This window comes from Trichoplusia ni, chromosome 1 (genome assembly GCF_003590095.1).
Source record: "Trichoplusia ni isolate ovarian cell line Hi5 chromosome 1, tn1, whole genome shotgun sequence".
NCBI classification, from domain to species: Eukaryota; Metazoa; Arthropoda; class Insecta; order Lepidoptera; family Noctuidae; genus Trichoplusia; species Trichoplusia ni.
This window is the reverse complement of record NC_039478.1, coordinates 6268791-6293071: the sequence shown is the minus strand read 5'-3', so window position 1 is coordinate 6293071 and position 24281 is coordinate 6268791. Positions and strand designations below refer to the sequence as shown.

Sequence of the window (24281 nt, the reverse complement as noted above, 5' to 3'; positions counted from 1 at the left end):
GCAGACTCCGTAAAATACGTCTTATTAAAACTATCAACTTACAGGCCAAACTATAATTCAGTTAGTTAATCCAGCCTTGAGCTTATGTCAAATTACCCGAGCCCTTCAGTTCGTTTTTCATTAACATCCATAAATTTTCTTGCCGTTATCAGATTTTTCGGATTTGATTAATTCTCGTCTAAAATTAAGATGAGGCCAAAGCCGCCGATACTAAAACAATACCATTGACATTGCTAGAGACTGTATTACAATGTATTAAGGTTGAATTTCGCGGTCACCGGTAAATGTTATTTATAAAGACAATAACTAATTAAAGAATGGCACGTGTTACAATTCATACATAATTTGAATCAATAGATTCATTTGATTCTCGATGCACGCGCATTGATGAAAATCAATTTGAACTAGATATGCAATGATTTGGCATCATCATTATCCGTGATAGTGATGTCAAACTGATGATACTATTTATGTATGTATGTGCAGATGTATTTTTTATTAATGTATTGAACGAATACGTAATGTTTCGTAAATATAATCAAATAGAATGGATTATTGGGGAACCTGATGCAAGAGACTATCGTGGTGACTATATAGGAGGAAAAGAAATCGAAGATGACGAAATAGTTAATGATTTTATAAAATCTAGCTTAGCTAATAATATAAAGTGGTTGAGTTTCTAAGGTTGTGGAGGGCAATCTCTGAATCTTCTGAAGAGATTTAGATTATAATTGTATCAAAAATAGAAATACCAGAGGCTAAGGATATTGTTATCTAAATCCCTCCCTACGGGCAAGTGGGGTGGGTAAGTGGGCTGGAGTATCCGTAGGCAGGAATTTAATATATATGAGTGTTCTTAGACATGTTTGTTAAAAATCGGTTGAGCCGTTTAAAAGTTGTTGAGTTTCTAATGTTTTAAATAAAATAGTTGATCCTGTTAGTGTGATATTCTTGCGAAGTTCGGTGAACTCTAACTCTACGCTTAGGGCAAATGAATAAATCTGTTTCCTCAGCAAAAACTATTGATGTCAAGTGCACTATTAGGTTCATTACCCATTGAATAAATATTTACCACTTATTAAACCATGTATTATGAAAATTATAACAATAATAAATGCCACTAACCCCACAACAACAAAACCGTTCAAAGAATTACTGTAAAATCTGCCATGATGTGAAAAGATGCGGTTTTTAAAAGGAATAATTAAATCCTTGTTGATGTACCCGAGCATTGAAAACAATTAGGTAAGAACACGATGATTGTGACGTCATTGAGAATGGAAACACGTAACTTGGTTTTCCACTATCCATATTAGGTATTGTTAATTTGATTCATCTTTGCGCACGGCGCTATGTGTGTGTGACCCTCGTTTACATTACACTTGTTAAACGGATTACATTTGTGTGCTAGTGTCACACATTTGAGCTTCCGTATTAAGAGCACAATGGCACTCGCACGCACACATGAAAACGCGCGCGCCGATGATTTGAACTGTCCTGTCTGGAATTAGTTACAGAGTCACGATTAACGTAACTATGATTTTAGAAAAACAATTGTTTTATTTACTTTAATCAATTTTAGTGGTAATTAGACGTTGGTTCGTTATTAACGTAGTTTCTGGACATGGCGTGTTTATCTCGCTGTATTGTATACTAGTATGTAAGTACCTATGAAACAAATTACTATTACCTTTTGGCTATTCAGAGGTTACCTCTGACAAGCATTTTTTGACGGCATTCAAATTTGTCTATATGCCTTTATGATAGTTTACTATGCATTGTTTTTTATTGTTATATCGTTATTAATGTCTATGGCAGGAACTCTTAAAGCACGAAGATAAGACGAAATAAGATAGGTACAGGTACCTATATCAATATAAGAGTTTTGTACCGAAAGCACAGTAGAGTAATCTACTACTGTGCCAACGGGTGAAACAAAATCCTATTACTGGGGCAAGTCTGTCCGTCTGTCTGTCAGTCCGTCCATCACCAAGTTGCATTTACGGAACCGTGATGACTACACATGATGTCTGTTGCCGCTTCGTAGCAACAAATAACAATGAAGTTTGAGCAATAATTATTTCGATCATAGATTCATGAGGTAAAAATAAATCCCTATAGATCCCCAGAGTTTGAACAGAATCCTCAGTGTTCAGAGTCCTACTACCACCAGGTGGTTTCTTCATATTGAAAATTTGGGGTAGCTCAACTTTTTTATAGGCATCTTTCAAAATTTTAATAAAGCCGAGAAATGGTAGGTGTTAGAAAGAGAATTGAGACCAGACTGAGAACAAACTACTAGACTTCAGAAAGTAGTAAGTACCTAGTTACATAGGTACACTAGGTAGGTACCTACTTACCTATTTAATAATGTCCGCTTGCCTATACTGGTACCTAATTCACAGTATTAAACGTACAAGACGTGGACAATAGTTGACATAATGTGTTGAGTGTCGCCTAATCGTTCATTGTTTGTTGTTTCAACAGATTTATAGGTTGTATTTACATTTATAATAGGAATAAATGTAGGCCAGACGAGGGAGGGGCCTTAGTTGAGTAAAAAGGTGTAGTTACGTACCTATTGTGTTATGTAAATGATCACAATTGTACTGAATGTTTTGGGTTAATCTTTGCCATTGAATTTATTGATCTTGTATGATCAAATAGTTATTAAAACTCTTTCGTTTCCGTATAAATATTGCTTAAAGAGCGCTAGTGTTTGAACGTGATTATGAGCGTAGAAAGTCATTATGCTTATGAACTGGGAACTATTCCGAAGAATGAATGCATGTTTTTGAGACCTATTGAAAAATTCTATTTTTCCTAGTTTAGAGTCGGGTATCTGGTGAGTGCTCGAGGATGGGCTCTTTCATTTGTAGTCCGAGTTTAAAAATTAAGTCTTTCGGTGCCTAAAAAAATATGAGTTGACATGTCCGGGATCTGAAATCTGCGTTTATGGCAACCTTGACCACAAACTTTTAACAACAACTGAGGAGGTTCTATTGCTCTTCAAAATTCGATCCCATTTTAGATGTTAAAAACAACCTTGTCGTAAGTGGTTGTCCAACCTAGATACCAACCGCTTTTCTAGCAATATTTATACAGCATAACAGTTTTTTAAAGCAAAGTATAAACTAAATATAAGACTCCCATCGTGTATTTTTCTATCCACTTGTGGCTATAAATACACGTTATATTAGTTTTTAGAGTGAAGTGTGACCGCACATAAAACAGTTCTTAACAATCTTCAACCATCGCTTCATAGAAAACCGCAATGTTCTCCAAAAGCTATAAATAAAACGTAAACATTGAGACATTGCAACACAAATTCTTTTTTGGATTCCTTTAAAATTGTTTTGTTATTTTCTAATAGGTTACAAAATTTCTTGATAATGAATATCTTTAAATTGAGTTCAATAAAGGTTTTTAGTACGTGAAAAAATATACAGTCACGCCTGACTTATATTTTGTGTTATGTAGTTTGAAAATAAAAGTGGTTGTGAATTTTAGACACACATTATCATAAATTCGACGACGAATTTAGATCACCTGTTTGAACTGTTAACTAGTAGCGCCATCTGGTTACTGATATAAAAGTTATATGTCTGCTACTCGACGGCAGATGGCACTTTAATTTACTCACTTTTTAACTAGATGGCGCTTTGTTCGTTGCAAGAACAATAGCAAAGCAGAGATTATTATTGTTCATTATTTGTTCAGTTATCTGTAAACTATATCATATTATAGCTCTGACCACTCACGAAGGCAGCCATGCTTAATTTATAGTCTAACAACGTGAGGAACGGGTCAAATTGATTGCGTAGTCGTTGTTGATGAACAGTTCACAGTGAGTGCCTTGTTGTGTCGTCTAAAAATAGAGCAGCCACTCAATGACAACTTATTGTGCTTTATCATTTGATGATCTTTAGTGGTTTCATGAATATTTCAATTGTAGGAGAGTTGTGCGACAATTGCCCGCATAAGTACCACGTGATCAGCGATTTGTTTTTAAATCTTAGTCACTACATTAGGTACCTACTTAAATACTTTGTAAGCTCATTATGTGTAAACGATTTCACTCTACATTGCTTCCAAAGTATTAGTGCGTAATAATTGCAGTTCACTTGACGTTGACAGCTGATTGCTTCATCAAAATGTCACTTATGCAGGTGTGGACGCGAGACAACCAGCTACACAGTATAGGGCACCGTCTCTCTCCCACAACCGCCGATTTCTTCTTTCAAGATACCATATTAGCTCCAGATGTTAAGCATTAGGCACATTCCTAACACCCACTGATCAATCTTAAAGAACCGCTCAGTTTTATGACCTATTTATCAAGTTAATATGGAGTTATTGGATGTGGTAGTAAAATATATTCTAAGAAGTCTCATTAGAGTCTTGAATATAAGTGGGATGCTACTATAAAAACGACATAAATCGGTTCTATAGAATTAGCATAGATATTAGTGTAGGAATCAGTTAAAAGCGTTGATGCTCATGCAAATGTTAAACGTGTTGGTACTAATTTTCGTAACAATTATTATCCGAGATGTCCAAATAATATTAATTATTAATATCTTAGATACATTTTTATTTGGCTTCCAAAAAGAGGGGGCTCTTAAGAAAGTGTCTTTTTATATTTTGTATTGTGTTTTTTTTATTACAAGCCAAGAGATCTAATGATAACTATCGATAAAATCATAATGAAAGGTTATGCTTACTAGCGAACCCTCGAGAAGACATAATGGCTAACAAAGATCAGGTAAATCCAAGTGAAAAATTTCTAACGGCATTTTTAGGTATTTTGAAAAAGGCAAACAATCTCAAAATAGCGAATCTAAATCTTGGTGTGTCGTTTTATACGAAAACAAGTTAAAAAAATAAACGATAATTCAATTCAGTGGCACATTTGGGTAAATTTTATGTCGTTATAAATTTTTTTCTAGTCGCGTTTTATCTCACTGAGTTTTAATGCATAAGGATACACCAAAATAGTTAAAACATAAACAAATGGAGTATGTACCCCGCACTAATATTTTCCCTATTAACCTATTCTTATCATAGAGTATTACTGGAAATACGTGGAACTGCTAAATACCATGTTTAATAACATCGATATTTATTTTCAAAATGTATACTCAATGCACTATAAATAATTTGCATATTGTTTTACCTGTTATGCCGAAAACTCATATATACAGGCGCGCGCGTGAAATAACCAAAGCAATTATGTTTCGACTTTTTTCGACTAGATTACTTAATATTATAGGTTGAAATAGGGTATCTTTTGACATGTCTGATTTAGTTCTTGGAATCATCATACTCATTGAAATAATCATGGCTGTGTTTAGACATAATCTAAAAAAAAACTTATTTTTGCAGAGGATACAGTGGTCAGATCAATTTTTTGGATGACAAAGGAGGAATCATTCCGATAACAAATCTCGGAGCTATGGCATTGGCATCTCACCTAGCATACGCAATTGTCTAGAAGTACCTAAAACTAATAATAGGATGTATTTTGAACTATTTCCCTCACTAACAGGAAACGATTGGAAAGCAGGCAAACCCGAGGGTTCATTGACTCAATAATAATATCGTTATTATAACTACGCATTTAATTATAATAATCAACAAAAGAAGCAGCGGTTGTTTGCATGGATTTTAATTCTCGAGTTACGGGTTCGATAAGGCAAAGTACAAGTCGTCAATCCGTAGAGGGCTAGCGTGGTGAAGTGGTGATCAATGCTCAACCCACAGTGGGAGGTATATGGACTGGTATTGCAAACAACAAACATTGGTAAACCGGGAAGTAATTTAATTAAACAATATTTATTGAAGAGTAAATTCAAATAGGTCCCTATTCAAGCAATTCGCATCTTCCACAAACCATCCCAAAATTACATACTCGTACGGACAAAACTGATCTAGTGTCTATCTAATAATGGTAGACTTGATCTCCGTATCTAATCTTGATCATACTATTTTAAATTTAGTCTAAGATATAAGTTTCTGATTACTGCAATTTGGAATATCACTACTGTATAACGACTATGATTAAATTGAAGTCACAAATGATTTACACTTTTTTTTTCTAGGCGTATCTAGAAGCAAAACAGGCCAGTTAGGATCCGCCTTTACTGTGTAGTAAAGTAATGAGTAGTGTTATTAAATAAATACGGTCAAGTCCGTGAGACTCTCGCGACATTGAGGGTTCCGTACAAATAGGCTGAAGAAAACAACAAATCAGAAAAAAATAATTGGTCAGACATCGTTTTTATAACCAACACATTTTTGAAAATTTGAACTAGCTGTCATGGTTCAGGGCATAAAGCCCGGGCCAAAATTCTGCTATTTACCTACTATGGCCGATTAATGAATCGAAATACAATAATTGGAAATTCGGTGGCGGAACACTAACTTAAAACACAATGAATTTCTATTTCAAAGAATAAAAATGTTATAAAATTTAATCCAATTGCCATGTATTCATTGGCCATTGTAAATAGCAGGATCAGGAATCCCATCCATGGGAAAGCAAACCCTGGAGAGTGACAGATGGACAGACGAAAAGACAGCGAAGCCAATAGGGTTCCATTTTACCCTTTGGATACAGAACCATAAAAATGAACGGTTATCTCAAGCCTCGGGCTTCAATGGAAACATGAAAACAGCTGCAAGTTCTCGTATACTAATGAATTCAGTATAAATGCAAAGGTAATAAACTAATGCCCTAGAGCAATAAAGTCTGCTCAACTGAGTTCCCTTGACTGATTGCCGAATAAGATATAATGTGAAATTTATTTATATCTAACTAAGTGTTAAACTGGGCGTCATGCTGTTTGTCTAAGGCTGGGTACACAAGACATCACTTTAGACGACAGGTAGTTCATTAAAAAAAGCTAACTTGAATTTGAGAATCTTGTATTATAAAAAAGCAGCGAAAATCATCATCATGCTAGCTTTTTCCCAACGATGTAGGGGTCGGTTTCCTGTCTAACCGGGTTCAGGAAACTACCAGTCTTTTACATTATTAAAAAAAAAACAACATGCAAAAAAAGCAGCGAAATTAAACAAATAAGTTAAAAAGAAAAAGGTCATCGTAATGCTTCTAAACTAAATTTAATCATCCCAACTTACTTTCTTTATTGAAGAGTGACGCCCAAAATAAAATCTTTTTTATTTCTAGTTAACCTTTAAACGTTTACCGATCTAGTATCTCCAATTACGCGGATCCGCAATTCATGACAATTCATTGATATGACGAAGAACCGGCAAGACACTCCAAAGGTTATGCTAGCATAACAGAAATCTTTGCAAGATGAGAGCCATAGGTATATTTAAACGTGATAGCGTCAAAGCTTTAACACTACAAAAAAAAAAACAAAATAAGAACAAATAATTGAGCAACTCTCATGTATTTCTGGCCTTAAAAGTCCGAATAAACAAAACTGGACTAGGCGCATTGGGCGCGACGTAATCCGATTAAAGTATTGATAACACGGACCGTTGACATGTATGTGTCGACTATATACACATGTATGTATGTGTTACATAGTAAATGACGTGTTTAATGTGATACGGGCCTTCGATCGTCATTATAGATGAAGAGATCGATTTTAATCTGAGCAGTTAACCCAAATACAACCAGGTTTTATTTTGTTCGAGGAAAAATGATGATAAAAACAATGGCTTTAAATGTGTCGGTGCTATTAATACTATTGGCCCTGAAACTTGTATATTTCTTTTTCAAAATAATGTGTTGATAGCGAATGGGATCACTACTCTCTTTATCAATTATATTTCAAATCAAAATCATTTGACTTAGATAAGTTAATTCATTTTTCAATTATACTGTGTCCTATCCTAGAGAAGAAGTATAATTTTGTGCATGGGAAAGATTATTTTTGTCCTGATCTGAGCTTTTACGGCTAAATTGCTAAGCTGAATTTGAAAGAAACTTTGAAGGAGACCGCTTATACACAACGTTCAGCGCTCTCTACTATCTAATATATGAAAACCAAACAAAATTATCACTACTAAAATCAATTTAGCATGGACTATTACATCGATTTATTAACTAACATATCCATATCTTTAAAATGAAGTCATTAACACCAGTTGTTTAATTAGAAATGAAATACACCCACAAATACGTATTAAATCTTAATATCATTGAGAATGACGTTCGATATGACCATTAGTCAATTTAATTTGCAGACTAATGAAGCAATGGTATTCAGGATTGGTTTCACTTGACATTTAAGTTATGAGTTTATTTAAATTGTTTTAGCACTGTCAACATTCATTCGAGGTCTAACTATAATACGAATATAATAGGATTAAAGTGTATTTCTATTTAAGATTTATTAAAATTAATAACTTACTAAGCAATTAATATAAATATGCCAGTTAATTGTTGTTGTTTCAACAATTGTAATAAATCTTAAATTGACACTCTTTAAGTTTCTCTATAGACACGAAGACCAAAGAAAGTCTCAGAGTCAGCTAAGAAATGTCGGATCTATTTTATTTGTAGACTAAATTATTTCCTTTCATTTCAAATAAATTTTAGAAAAATGTATGTATTTGAATAATAAACAAACACGCAATAAACGCGATACGCATAGCCTTCCTTCTAATTGAATCGGTGAAAAAGACTTTTATTTCATCTTTTAAAATATATCTGATACTGAAGGTGTTAAAATTCATGCAGTTTTCTTGATTAAAATATTCTCTTAAAAACTTCATAAAATCATTCTTATCACTTAAGATCGTATCACAAATACAGATACAATCTTTTTTATCGTTTAATTTGCAAGAAGTTATTTAAAATGTAACTTTTATATTAATTTTATGAGGCGTTGAATTCGCGCTAAACGTTACGAATTTTATGGTTAAAGCCTTTAAAACCTTTAAAAATGTACTTATTTCGGCTTTTTGGCCCTGTTTTTGAATGATTAATATAGAAGTGAATTAATGCGCCATAATTTTATTTGACGTGGTTCCTACATTTTATCTTAACTATCTGGACACATGTGGCTTAAGAAAAACCGGTCAAATGCGAGTCGGACTCGCGACACAGAGCGCACAAATAGTCTAAAGATAAACAATTTGGGGTAAGCAAATCTAATTTATAGAACGCATAAGCTGAGTTTAACATCTCATCAAGCAACTTGTGCATATTCAGCTTAGCCACAAGCTCCTCAATTTTAAATTAATGCTCATATGCATGTAAATAAATGACTTAACGTAATTAGATAGATCCGGTCCTCCACTATCTAGGTTTACAGGAAATAAAATCATTTTGTATCGATTAGATTACCATACTGCTAAATCAATGCATATTAAGTGCTCCTAATCATAACACTGGCTATTGAGTTATAAATGAAGTGTTTATTTTATAACCTTTAATTATAGTGATAACTTTATGATAACTGGTATTAACTGTAGTAAGTATTTGTTTTGGTACAAGTTGTGAGTGGATTGTCCTACATTTCTTTTGAGAAGCTAGAATAAAATTTGAAACCCCCGACAATAATTCACATGACAAAATAATCATCTTTCTAGTTCTAGTAATTGATACTCTCACCTAACAATCGGATTTCCATATCGCATATTCTCACCACTAATTCAAGTCAAACGTAGAACACCCCACTTTTTGCGTCGGGGGTTAAAATTTGTAAGTCCTTTAGGAGAGATCCTTCGTACAGAAAGGAATAGAAGTCTTCGATTAATACCTCATAATTTTAGTCGATCAGGGGTGAGTTTCTTGCCAAGTGTACGAGAAGTCGAAATTAAGAAAGTGTAATAAATGTTTATAAAACATTTATTACACTTAAATGTTGTAATGTAATGTTGTAATAATGTATTTAAAACACCAGACAAAATCAGTTATTGTAATTACTCGGTTTGTTTAAGTGACATCGTACGCAATTTTTCAAACATTCTTTAATCACTTTAAATAACCTTTTAAATTCCCAAGGTGCACTTATTATTTTGTGAAAATATCACAGCTGCAAACGGGCCAATTTTGGGCGTATCAAAATAATTAAAGTATTCAATAAACCCGCTCTTAAGATTTGCAACTTCTCTCGAGGTTTAACGCGGCATTTCTCGATAATTACATATAATTTTATTTATGCTTGCGGAGTAATCGACTCACAAAACACTTATTTGGTGGTCCGCAATTTTTACTCGGTTTTTTTTCAGCCGTAACCGCCTGACAACTCGATAATTTAACGAAGCAATTATTTTATTAACAATAAGACCGAGAATTGCGCAAAATTTAAATCTCGCGGAGGATCGTAATAAAATTGTCGATTGTAGATGTTATCGCTGTTATAAAGTTGTACAGCTTTGTCAGAAAGTGATTTATATGTGTTCAGTGTATCGACGGTGCGCGTTAATCTGTCAATGTAACCGTGAAATTTATAGCATACAAATGAATATGAACTCAATATCAAAGCCACAAGACTGATTTTTAAAAAAATTTACTGCTTTTATCCCATGCCGCCCCCTTTTAAATGGACCTTAATTTGTCTTCTCATATCTCGCCCACTTTAAGAAAACGTATACGTATGTTTTATAAATAGAAACAATTTATTTCTGGTTCTAAATGAAAAAAGTTACAACATTCGGTCATTAAAAATGAAACGCATGGTCTGATTAAGAGCTACTGAATATTCAAATGTCGTGCATTTAAACTGATCAGAGATTTCAAGAACGTGGGAAGTACATTGATATAAGAATATTTTTTATTACCAGTCAATCAGTATAGAAATACCACTGTACCCAAACGACCATAACAAGCATGGCAAATTTCACTAAATTTCAGGATAAGCCAATCATGGTAATAAAAATGCATAGGAGGAAATTCCTGACATATACTACAATGATACAGTCTCTTACCAAAAAAATTGTATGAATACGATAGCCAGTTCTCCAACAATCATTTCTCTTCGATAAAACCATACGCAGTACAATATGATCCCGTGACAAATTCACCTTCCGTACATTTCCACATATCTCGCGTATGCGGCGTATGCAAGTCGGGAAGTTATTAGAAAACCATTACAAAGTTCAATGACCTGACGTTAACTACTGACCACAAAGCCTGTCCAGGTACATAGACCGCAACATGAGCACGCATGGAAATTGGTATTTCACTCAATAGCTGTTTCAATTTTCTGCACTATTCCAGATGTTTCATAAGTGAGAGAAAATTGTGTCAGAGACATGGCTCTTAATCGTGATTTCATTTGACTTAGTCGTTGTCATTCTTTAAGTCATTCCGATTTTGAAAATTAATTAGGAAGGACTATAGCGTATTTCAAAAATTTAACATTCTAGTTTTAATTTTGATGTATGGCTAAAGGTATTAGGGTACTGACATAACAGAATGAGAACATGATTAGAAACTTTTTGCCCATTCAAAATGATCTAGTTCATTCGTACATTACCTAAGTTTCTGTAAAGCACTTTGCAGAAAACAGAGTAAATCCATCAATGAAACACGGTTTTGTTTCTTAAAAGCCATCTAAAGAAACACAGTAAACACATTTGCAGGAAATCGGACAGAACTGTGGTAATAGTTGTTGTTATAGAAGCGTTTTAAATGGTCATTTGTCGACACTCTAAGAACTCACATTCATTGGTGATAAGAAGAAATATCCCGTACTAATCTTAGCACGCAGAGAAATAAGTATTAAAATGCGCTAACATACTTCACCATCCAAGATAGTTCCATGGCAGAACAAAACAACGCTGGTTTAAAATAAGATTTCTGAAGATATGGATCGTATGAAGCTTGAAACTTCGCGGTAGCATTTATAGCAGATATATAGGAAAATGAAATCCAGTTGGGTTAGACGAAATCAGAAAATAAATACTCTAACATAATATAAAAAAAAACAGTTATCAGAAGGAAACACAGAAGCCAATAAGACAAGGTGTATTAAAGGACAAGTAAAGGACAAGTAATTAGCGTTCACTTCATCCTGCAGAAGAAAGAACATCTCCAATTTCCAATTAAAAACTCAGTAAGATGAAAAATACATTATGAAGAGTCCAGACGACCGCTTTCGTCCCCGCCACAGTCGGAAGAGGCCAGTTCTCGTCTACCGCCACACTTCCGCCACTTATTAAAGTTCCATTCGTCACAGAAACAGGGCTGCCCCGAAGAAAACGACGATGGAAGGCAAGTGGCAAGTAATGGCACTGATTTGCATGATGCACTTGGTTATTGAATGAATGATCTTACTCAAAAAATATCGTGCATGTGTTAGCAAGTGTCGTCTTTGTGAGGGGTGACAAGTGTCAACGAACAAAGAACCTGAGACTTGTCATATTGGAATGGATTTTGTAGAGTAATCCGAATGTAAGTAACATGAAAACCAAAAGCACAGATTCGTATAATATTTTTTTGTCTAGCTCTCTTACTGTCCCTCAAATTGGTTATTTGTAAATAAGAAAATGAGCTGAAATCTAGAATCAGTTAGCAGGAAATTATATTATTTTTCAATTTCAATGAAACAGCGTTGACATGCATTGTATATCTACAGAAAATGGAATCCAATTTATATGTGATAATAAGTGTTGTCTAGCAGTCATAATACAAGCTTCACTTAGTTTGAGACTAGATGGCGTTGTATGAAAAGTTGTGGCACTATAATATTTTGAAAGAATCTTTCATCGGCTCTTTAACATATTTCTAGTGAAAGAAAAGCGAGACAATAAAGACAGAACCATTCTTTTGTCTGCGAAATCGTTCGAGATATGTATTCAATTGTTTTTTTTATGGGATCCTAAATGGAGTCGCTAATGGCATAATAATATAGGAGCGTAATAATAGATCACATGTTTGTAGCACTAGTATCGTGTTTTAATTACTGCCGCCGTATGTTGTTCGTTTTTATGACTTGTTAGACACTTCAAGTTAATAAGGCGTTTTAAAATAGCTTAGTTATGTGATGTTTATTGTTGTAAGCTTAGAGCATAACATGTATGTAGCCGTCAAGTATTTGTAACCTAGAAACATCTGATATCGATGATAACTTCGTTCATGAGAGTTTGGTTTCTAGGTAGATTTTTTTATTTTTCCGTTTAGAGATGAAGAAAAAACATTTAAAAGTTGATGATTACCGTCTTTTTTCGATGACTCTATACAGTATTTGTCTTTTACAGTACCTACTAGTAAGACGAACTAAAAATAGCTCTATATTAAAATTGTAAAGTGTAACATAGGAAAAATAATTAATATTATTAATATATACCGCAGTTATTGACAACCCTATCGTCGATTCATATCTTGCAAAAAATAGGACAACGTTACCGTTGCGTTTTTCCTTTGTTGATAAAGATCTAAGATCAAAATTAAGAGCTAACAAAAATAACATTAAAGCGAGGTCAAAATACACAGTCAGATAAAAATACGACTAAACATAGCATCCATAGTAATATTGAACACCTAAATTTAGACCGAATTTAATTTGCAAATTACATTATGAACTACCTGATTTCATTAAGCGGTATTTTTTTTGTTCATAACAATATAGCCTTTGAAACTAACAAATAATGTGGCTTTATATTGATTACAGAATTTCCAAAATTCTGAACAGGCGGACCCTATAACTCTTAGAGTATATATTGCAAAATTATATATATGGCAAAATTATATATATAGTATATATGGCAAAATTTTCTTTTGGAACAAAAAAAAATCTGCAGTTCCATTAACCTATATTTAAAAAGTAATTCGACACCTGACATCGTACGTTTTCAAAACTCGAAGGTGAGAAACACGATTATCTGATAAATAAGAGTTTATCGCCTTGAGGTACGGTAGGTTGATCACTCCATCATCATTACTGACAAAGAAATTGCTACATTAAAAGTATAATACCTCCTTTAGTGCACCGAACTCTTTTCTGCCTTGGTTTATTATCAGATAAAGAGGCTTGAAGAAACTTATTCTGCGGATGAAATTTATTTTACAGTGTATTTACGTTGCGTCAGTTTATGGATTTATAACATCCATTCTGAGTTGATATATGCTCGTGAAATATAAGTACATCTTACTTTTTGGGTTCTTTTTATAGGTTAGTCTTTTGACTTTACACCAGAATGATTATTGTTGGTTCATGTTGGTCACATTTTGGCTAAGTGAATTGTGTGTGAACAAGTGAATGATTCGATGGATGAACTAAGAAGTAAAAAACTTATAAAAGATGAAGATAAAGTTTTCTTTGGTAGCAATAATAAATTGATGCAGATCAAAGATAAAATAAATGCCACACATAATCAAGAGTATCTTATAAAGAATTCAAATTATGACCAGAATGTTGTTTTTGCAAGTAAGTGAGATACTTTAATTGCTCCAAATGCAACAGTAAACATTCATTCAGAAAAGGATAAGGAACGACACTTTAAATGTAAAGATTTAAATTAAAATGTACGTAAATGGTTCGAAATGGGAAATTTATACAATGGTCGACCATCATCAGTACTTATTGACGAACTTATGTGAATAGTCAATATGACTTTGTACTTAACAATAAAATCGTATGCTGGAGTTATCACTTGCTATCCCGGAAAACAATTCCTTGAAAAGTTCTCGTAAAAAAAACGTTTCTTATTATTAAAGAGACTTTACTTCGTAATTTATTTTTAAGATTCACTGGACTAGAATACAGACCAACTAATCATCAAACTTTGTCATGTTTTGAGTAGTTTTGACTTACTTTCCTTGCTATGAAGGGAAAAACATACCAAAAAGGTCAAACGATTGAACATGAATGGCGGGCTGGAGAGATGGAATCGTTGATCACCAGTCAAACCTTGTCAAGCGCTGTGATTGATTTTGTCAACCAGTCCTGTGACTGGTATGATCTGAAGATTTGACAACCGATTATATTGACCAGGCTTTCAGAAGTAGGGCTAATAGAAACAGTAATGTAGGTGAAGATATATTATGAATTGATACAAGAGTTATTTGCAAGGGTAGGTACAGTAATATATATAGCATCTAATGTAGCTGGGACGATCACGCTAGGATCACTTTCGCTCGACTATTTTGGATCTGTGACTAAATTTCATGCCAAATATCTGTTAGAAATAATTAACGTGCATTAGTAGCTGTTTTCAACTGTCTTGACTATTTTCGTTTGTTTTGATTTTCAAATATTGATATAGAATCTAAACACTGATCCAATGTGAAAAATGTGCTTCAAATATAATATATTTCCCCATAAGAAATCCGTAAAATTCTTAAAAACATTCGAAGACAATAAATTGTTAACCTTTCTTTGGTTTATTTTCGGAAAGAATTATGAGATACAGGTGTTACCACAGTTAGTTGTTACACCACAACTGAGAATACCATTTGCCAAGTTTTTAACGTGACAGTCTTAAACGACCCACATTGTCACTTAGTGTAATCTACACCTTCAGAAATTTTAACGAAAATTGATGTACCAATTAAAACGTACCAAGGAGTTTCAATATCGTTAGCAACAGTCGCAGATACATTGGTACAAGTGACAGTTTAAAAGTAAATCGACTTTTAAATTTCGTTACTTTATTCCAATGCTGTATGCCGATTAATAATTGTATGCTTATCGTTCAAGTCGTCAGTTTATTCAATGTTTTGGTGCTTAAATGCCGAGAGATTGGTTTTGCCCGGAGCGGTTTTATTTGTCGTTAAAGTTAATGTCTCGTTTGTTTATCATTTCTTGTTTCTCAGTAATAAATGTTCTTTTTATGGCTTATCTAAGTTTATGACATATTTAGTTTTGAGGATCGTTGATTGGGCAAATAATCGTTCCATTAATACCGTTTTTAATAAAGTTTCTATGGAATAATAATTTTATTCGAATTTTCTATACGCATAATTCCATCTCTATTTTTAGTAAGTCAACCTGTCACATAAAGTGTAACATCAAGGTGCATCGTGTCTGGTTGTGACACAATCTAATATAGGTCATACTTTAGACAGCCACATGAGTAAGAACAACGCGAGTTAAACTAGTAACAGCCGCCACAAAGAAATTAAAACTGGTTCAATGTTCTTGACTAAATAGCGTGCAATACATTCATTTGTCATAAAGATAAGGGGTTAGGTCAAAGTCTACTTGTTTCAAACATTAGCCATTCAATCTTGATTCGCTTACTGGCTCACATTTTGTTTATCAAGAGGAAATTAATGAGGAAAGAGTGACGAATTATATTTTTTTAATCCAAATATTAAATAAAGTAATAAAAATATTAAGTTAAAATAAAAGTAGCAATAAATTTAAACACTCGTCAGAAATCCGGAACGAATTCAAAAAGACAGTAAATACATTTTAATGACGGCGATCCTCTGAACTCGATGCACCAGCTAATAGATATCCGCAACCTCGTAAACCTGCGGTTACATATAACCTTATACAGGGACAGAGCTTTAATACAATCGACAGCCAACGGCATGACAGATCTTTACGGCATTGCAAAACTTCGGAATAATTTAGACAATACAATCGAGGACGATGAAATACGTAATGAAGGTTTCTGCGATATCCAAAAACTCAAAGACATTAATAACCAAGTTAAACCAATAAATATTAAAGTAGGCAATTCCCATTAAAACCACCAAATAAAACACGTTAATACACGCCTACATTGAAAAATCTTACTAATTAGCGCGTTTTTAAACACGTTCCATTTATCGCCGACCTAATTTAGCCACAATTAGCAATAATAAAGCATCTGCAATAAAGAGGTAATGCTCTTGATATCCTTACAATTTCATTAAAAGTTACAACCACGGTGTCCTTCTTTGACACTCAGAGTATAGTACCTACTTGAACAATAAAACAAAGTCAGATAGTCGTTGAATCACTTGACATACATTTTATGGACGGAGAAATTCTTATTCCTTTGAATATTCTGATATTCCAAATGTATTTTTTATTATCAAGTTCATCTTCGTTAATATTCTAGTTTGAATATTCATTTTATGTTTGTCACAAACCTTCGGAGGCAAGGCAAAGCAAGTCCGATACACCGCTAGCTTTAGTCTTGCTTATGCTTAGTCTCCACGCGATAAAAGCCATAAAACTCATAGAGGTTCATAAAACGGCACGTGTTGTTGGAGACAAAACCATCGAGTACGTATATTTCTTGTTTACACTGGGCCTAAATGTTAAGAATAAAACAACAGGTTTTTTGTTGCTAGTCATTTGTCTTTCTATCATTTGAACATTCAATTCTTCATCCTACGCACATTCCATGTGTTTCTTTCGTATACGTCACGTTAAATACTTAAAATATGGTAATAGTGTAAGCTATCGGCTGTTGAATATTCAAATGTTTTTCATTTTGATCAAACGTATATCACATCAATGTTTTTAGAACCAGTAAAACTATGGTCACAGCTGTAATGTTTTCGTCGTAATAAATTTCGGAGCAAAAAGTTTGCAAAATGCTATTAACCTTATTCAGAATTATTTAATTGAAATAAATATAATAACTTCGTAAATACTACCAATTAAACTGTAAGGAGCGTGTCAGAAAACGAGATTTCTCCTCGCCAAGTTGGGATACAATAACTGGTCATATTTCGAACTAAGTTTCCAGCTCGTTGCGTTTATTTATTCTGGCTTTTCATGGTCCGATTGTATAGTTCAAAGACAAACATTTATTGTTTTGTCATGAATGAGGCGGGCGTAATATTAAATTTTAATGAACATATAACCAATGTTATATATGGCAGAATATTAAAACATTGTCAGTTTCGAGTCGCCGTTAGGTTAGGTTACTATAAACCACAATTTTTTTTAAAGATAGACTTTAAAGAATGTTGTTAATGAAGAAGAATCTGTTTGAAATGTCACCTCATATTGAACCCTCATTGTCACGAGTATGGTTATTACTAAATGAAATAAAAAGAGAAGTGTATGAGACAGTGTGTCACCATTCACCTTTTTGTCAAGATCACCTTCAGAAACAAAAGCATACGCTTTCTTTATCACGCTAACACAATACTAAATGTCAATAAAATCATAATTCCCACCATTAACGAAATTATCACCACCTGTTATCACTATTGAATCTAATCTTTTATTATTTGTGACGTATTGCTGTTCAAACAGCAACAAATTATCGTGCCTAGAATATTTGATGTCAGCTGATAGTAGTTTATGACAAACTGAATGCATGTGGACACAAAATTCCAACGATCTATAAAGGCTTGATAGGGATAAGTGGTACAGAAATGTTATTTAATATCCATTGGGCCGATAAATATGTGAATACAGACTGGAGATAAATTGGGTAGCCGCCTACTTATTTCGTCGAAAGTGGGTATAGAAAACAATTTAAGTCTTGATGAAACTTTTGGTTACGACCTTAGCCTTGGCTGACCTTACCAGTGAAATACCATAAAAAAAGCAAGTTAAATAGCAAAAAAGGGGAGCCATGAAATGACAATTATCATTATTAACGGGTCAGTCCAGATTCGAATTCGAATATTGATTTCTTGAGAAGTTCTTTTTTGGAGCCCCGTTACAATAGGTCACATAAAATGATACAGCTATACAAAATTAATTTAACCCTACTAGCACATAGGTATAATTATTTTGATGCCTTCAGTTTTCTTGGAATACCAAGAGTCAATTTATATTCTGTTAGCCCTTGTGGTTAATACAAATCTGTCTCAGTAAATGTCAACCGTCATGGTGACCGCCTTACATTGAAAGGTTAAAATTTTCGCCTCCGTTTTAGAACAGATTGAGGTAAAAACTCATAACCGGCAGCTAAAGACAAATAAAAAATGTGACATTGCGGAATAAAAACGTTTGAAGCCTACGAGTGCGATGGGACATGATAAGGACAATCATAAAGGTTATCTATTCGCCTTGAACCGCCACATTTTGACTGTATTTTTAAACTGCTAATAAATGCTAATGAATAACCCGTAGAACTTTATCTAGATCTTTTCGTACCTTTTCAAGAACGCGGTACAAAATCGTAACATCACAAGTACTTGCGGAATATGGTAGGCCTACTACGAGATTCAGATCAACTTTGGAATATCGATTAGGATTAAAATAAAATCGCAAACTTATGTCCACATACTAATTGAGCCGAGAATGAAGCCCATAAATGTCAAATTAATTAAAATAACTGCGATATTATGCGTAATATCAATTTAATTTGCAGTTTGTTTTTGCGACTGAATATTGTTGATGAAGGTAAACGCGAAGGATAAATGACATGGGCTTGGATTCCTTCCCATATGACATCGGTTCGAATACTAATGGGTATATTAAAATTCATGATATCGTTCACACTATTACACCTCGTTTTGTTGCATTTGTCGGTTAAATGGCTTCTGATTAAGCATACTAATACCATGTAACAGATTCCGTTGATAAGCAAGCTTTGTGTAAAATAATCAATGGATTTTTTATATATGAATGTATTATTTTGACTTTTTGTTTTTTAAGTTAGCCACGTTGATGCCTTTAAAATATTGCTCCTTTTTAAAAAGTCAGTACATTTTTACAATTCGAATACCATAATACATTCTTTTAAAAAATAATATTGTAGTAGTTTCCTCCTTTGTCACTTTCAGTCAGTTGTTTTTTTATTATAAAGCGTTACGATTACTGTATACAAACATTTCTTGGGTTATCAATTTATTACATTGAAGTGAATCTTATGTCATAAACTATACTCTATTTTTATAAGACAAGTTGTCAAAATACACAACAGTAATCAAAATGTCAACTAATTAGTTTATTTACTTTACTAAGAAGACTTCAACACGTGGAAGTTTTTGAAAGAATCTGATAAAATTATAAAACTAATTTTGTTGTTTTTTCTACTTGTCGAAGAAAATATCGAAGACCTTAAAATTTCAGTTGATATTTATACAAGAATGTCAAACTATTTACATAACTAAATTAGAGGTTATTACGCTAATTTGTGGCCATTAAATTTGTCCGTCACGATTCAAAAATTAACGCTGTCGTCACTTCAATTTGAAGCGATGCAAACTATCTTCGCCTGTATATTATGACGCAAACTGTTTACAAGTTATTTGAGATTATCTGCAAATATTCCAGCTACGTTATGAAAATTTTGTGATTTATGTGGACTTGCTCGGGAAATTCGGACATTAGTGCCACTAATCTCATTAACTTTGTCTGTCTTTATTAGCTGTTCTTAAACGGCTCTGATTTGATTATTATTAGATCTTTTTTTCGGTCGCACCATTTGAAGTGGTATTAACCTAAATAAACAATCTAACGTTCCACGTGGTCACTTGAATCTTCCGACTTTCGAAGTGACAGCATTCCTAGATAGGTATTTAAATTTGAAATATCTATGTCGTTGTAATGATCTTATCGATGTTTGGAATTGGAATGAGCTCGATGCGTTTACACAGTACGTCATTATCAAGATTGATTGGAGGATTCCTTTGTTTGCAAACAAAACGCAATCGACAAATGGAATGTCAAATGTCTGTGTCATTTATCAAAATTATTAAAGCTAGTGTCACTAAGACTAGATCCGGTGGTCTGTCAAGGGATTACGCAAGATTTTACGCCAGCATTGTACTTTATGTGTATTATTATTTAAAGTATCGGTTTGCACGCAACAGGTGCAACTTAATTAACACTCTGAGTATGTCCGTTCACTCCCACCAGTCGGAAAAGGTATGAACTATTATCTGCCCAGTCAAGATTTTTACCGACTTACGACCAAATGTATAATGTTTCATTCTACTATTAAATAAATACGATTGAACATGATTGTTAACTGTAGCAATACATTACCTAATTTATTCGTTATCTCATGAATGTGAACTTGTTTAGTTTATCGAGTATTGATAACAAAATGATACTTACGCTTCGCTCTTGTCGTAAATAGGGAATGTTTGGTGAGTCAGGTCCTGCAGAGACGAGCTGGTCTGTGGCTCGGCAGAGATACCCTGGGCTCTCTGCTTCCTGGGACCTCTCGATCCTCGGGCATACTGCTGGTACGGGAACACGCTCTGCAACTTATCGAGTTGCGAGCGCAGTTCCAGCATTTCCTGGTCTCGCTGCTTCAGCAACGATTCCAGTTCTCGGATCCTCTCTATGAGAGGCTGCATATCGTTCGCCATCGTTGCATTAGCAACACAATTCTCTGAATCCGCGTTCATAGCGCTAGGAGTCCCCATTATACCATTTAATTCGATCTCTCTATAAGTCTCGTTTAAAGCACGTCTATCGCCGTTCACTGTAGGCGCCACGGTAAGCGCTCCTCCACCAGTGTTCACTAAGGCCCTCGGCTCATCGTCAGCAGCTGTTCGCTGTGACGATCCAAAGCAGAGGGTGTCGAAACACACGCGCATTCACTCGGTTACCGAGCACTAAACGGAATCACTGAGGATTTCACTTGTTTTTGTTATAGTTAAGGTAGTTTTATGTCCACTGTCACTGCGGTTGTTTGGTAACGGTTCGCGAGTACGGTTCGGGAGGGCACAGGATGCGTGTGGTCGGGTGCGTGCGAGCCGTGCGGCGCGGGCGCGGACGAGCGGAGTAGTGGAGATACGCGCGCGCCGCCTGTCCGCTGCCGTGGAGTCAGCCCCGCGTGCCTCGGCACCGCCCTGAAAATATTATTTTCTTGCTTTACTACAAACACTACTTATCAAGTACATAATCATAATAACCAAGAAAAACAACATTTCATTGAGACTAAACATTCATATATAATTTTTTTTACCTAGCAGAATGAATGTTAAATCCATGCTGAACTTAGTTTTGAAATGATACTTTTTTCAAGTGCCATCAAAACAAATAGAGTGAGATTCAGTGATTTGAGTTGGTATCTACCTAATTCTAGATAGTATTATCAATGTAATCTGGAATTAGATAGGCCAGACAAATCTTTTAAAATAGCAAACGACTGAAATAACTTAGCCTTAAAAGAAAATATAGGTTTTTACCATTTTATTTTAGAAACTGTTTTTTATGCTAATTAAATTAACACAGAAACTAATGTTTCCGTTGTTTTTGTTGAGAAAATATATGAAAGCGCTCATGAGAATGTACAAGACGTGTTTTATCAAAACATAACTCTACATCCAAACTGACATTAAATACAATGGCTACCTTATCATTGTACCTAGTTTAAGGGGCGATAAAGCTGTATCTGTTTACATCTGGTAAGTAAGATCACTGATCACCTGATTCATACGCAATCGGTCTGCCACATGACCGCACGTATCTTATCGACAATCTCTTCTATTTGACATAACACGAGGACAGACAATTGATATGATATTGTAAAGATTTAACAATATTACTAAATCAATTGAACCGTTTACTTTGGAGTAAGACAACACAACGGTTTTGATAGGAAGCATAAGTACGTAGAGCCGTTAATTGCTCTTTGATAGACTGCAAGAAAATGTCATTGCTAACGCTGGCCTCAAAACTAATGGCTGTTTACGATAAACACGTGAGTACAAATTTTCCGTAATGCAAAGTATGCATATTGATGCACATATAGCAAGTAATAATAGTACTACAGATAATCCCTCAAACTGTATTTAAATATATGAAACCGGTTCATTAAAATCACAAGTCATAAACAAACATGTGTTCAGCTAGATAAGTTAATGTATCTGAATAGATTCTGCATTGAGAAATCAGTTCTCACTGGACACTTGACATTTGAAAGATTGAAATGCAATAATAACACAAATAAATAAAGACTAAGATATGAATGCTATTTAAAATAGCCTAGTAATAAAAATAGCTTGGAATTCATTACAAAAACACGATTAAGGCCATTTGGGCTTAATTAAAAAGAAAGTGGAGTTAAATATAGAAAAGACATTTAAAAGTAAGGCAGACACTTTTAACTGTACAAACAGTATTGTTGTTGAAGAAAATAAGGTGGAAGCGACAGACCCAGGGCAAACAGCCAATACTAATGAAATTGTCATATCAAAGCGAGATGAACGTAAATATTGAAATGCACGAAGACGGAATTAAGAGCATGCAAAAGAAGAATTCGGCATTAAAACCGATAGAGATATTTAGTCCTACAGGAATAAACTAGCAATAGTTTGAAACAAACATTGCATGGATAAAACATTTTATTAATTTCATCAGATGCTATTAATGTTAATTTTACAAATGGAGACAGTGGTATGTAGTTAATTTTAATTGGCAGACATGAAGAGACAGCTGCCCTGCCAACAGTGAAGCCAGACAGAAAAAGACAATTGATGCTTTCGGTACTGGTACAATACGAAGAAATCGATGAGTATTCTTTTGAACTGTAAGCAAATTTTAATTCCTTTAATAAGCATATAACTATTTATTATTAAACAAAGCTGATTTTGACGATATAATATTCGGTTAGCAATCTATGTCAAATGTAAATCCATATGATTTTTTTTACTAATTTTCGTATGAAGAATTCATAACTGTATGCACGAACTTCAAAATTTTCCTGAAATATTTTAATATCTTATTTAATATTCACTTACAGACGTTCGGAATCGGTTGCTCGTGTGGATTTTTCTGGGAAACTTAAATAAAGCTATTACCCGAATTCCTCTAAAGTAAAACTTAAAATTTACGACGTTTTTACAAGTACATAATATATTTGTGTAACGTCATGCTTTTCAGTGACGGACAGTATCAGCCATGCGTCTTCATGCCAGTCATTAATCGGATAAAGGATAGATATTTTCAAAAGCAACATTCACAATTTCTCTAAGGACGAACCAAAGGCATTGACGCAATGAAATGTTAATCATAAACGGCCTTACTCCAGTTTATTCAGTAGGTGTACTTGTTCCGTACTTAATTGTTTAGTTCCGGTGGGTGTACATAAAATATCATCAAAGGTAAAGGGCGGTTCATATGCACACAATGGCGGAATGCAGCTGAATATAGCTTGGTATGCCACGCCCGTCGCCTATAAGAATTCATTTCGTTTATTTGTACCTAATTATTTTAATGACCACAATTTAATACCTTACAATTTTACAAGTAGCTGTTCTAATTACGATTTTACACTGCACAGTGGACGTGTAAAGCAGGTTAGTAAGCGATTATTCAAGACTTTTTTAATGTGTGCTCTGTGCAAAGGATTAAGCATCTTTACATGAACTTGAACGTAAAAGCACTAAGGATGTTCAGATAATCTTGGCAGATTGACTCGCCCTTCAATATCGTTGTTCGATACCGAAACTTGTTTCGCCTGGTTACCGAGTTCCAAATATGTGTTTG

General features: G+C 34.0%; 1 protein-coding gene across 2 annotated transcripts in view; it reads right to left on the bottom strand.

The window, feature by feature from the left end:
- Nucleotides 1-24281, bottom strand: part of LOC113492093 (cGMP-dependent protein kinase, isozyme 2 forms cD4/T1/T3A/T3B-like) — a 93249-nt gene that overhangs the window by 54931 nt on the left and 14037 nt on the right. For both annotated transcript variants that reach the window (XM_026869421.1, XM_026869411.1), the window contains exon 2: nt 20898-21640. In XM_026869421.1, coding sequence (XP_026725222.1) covers nt 20898-21385 — 488 coding nt within the window. In that variant the 5' untranslated portion in view covers nt 21386-21640. The remainder of the gene's footprint in view (nt 1-20897; nt 21641-24281) is intronic.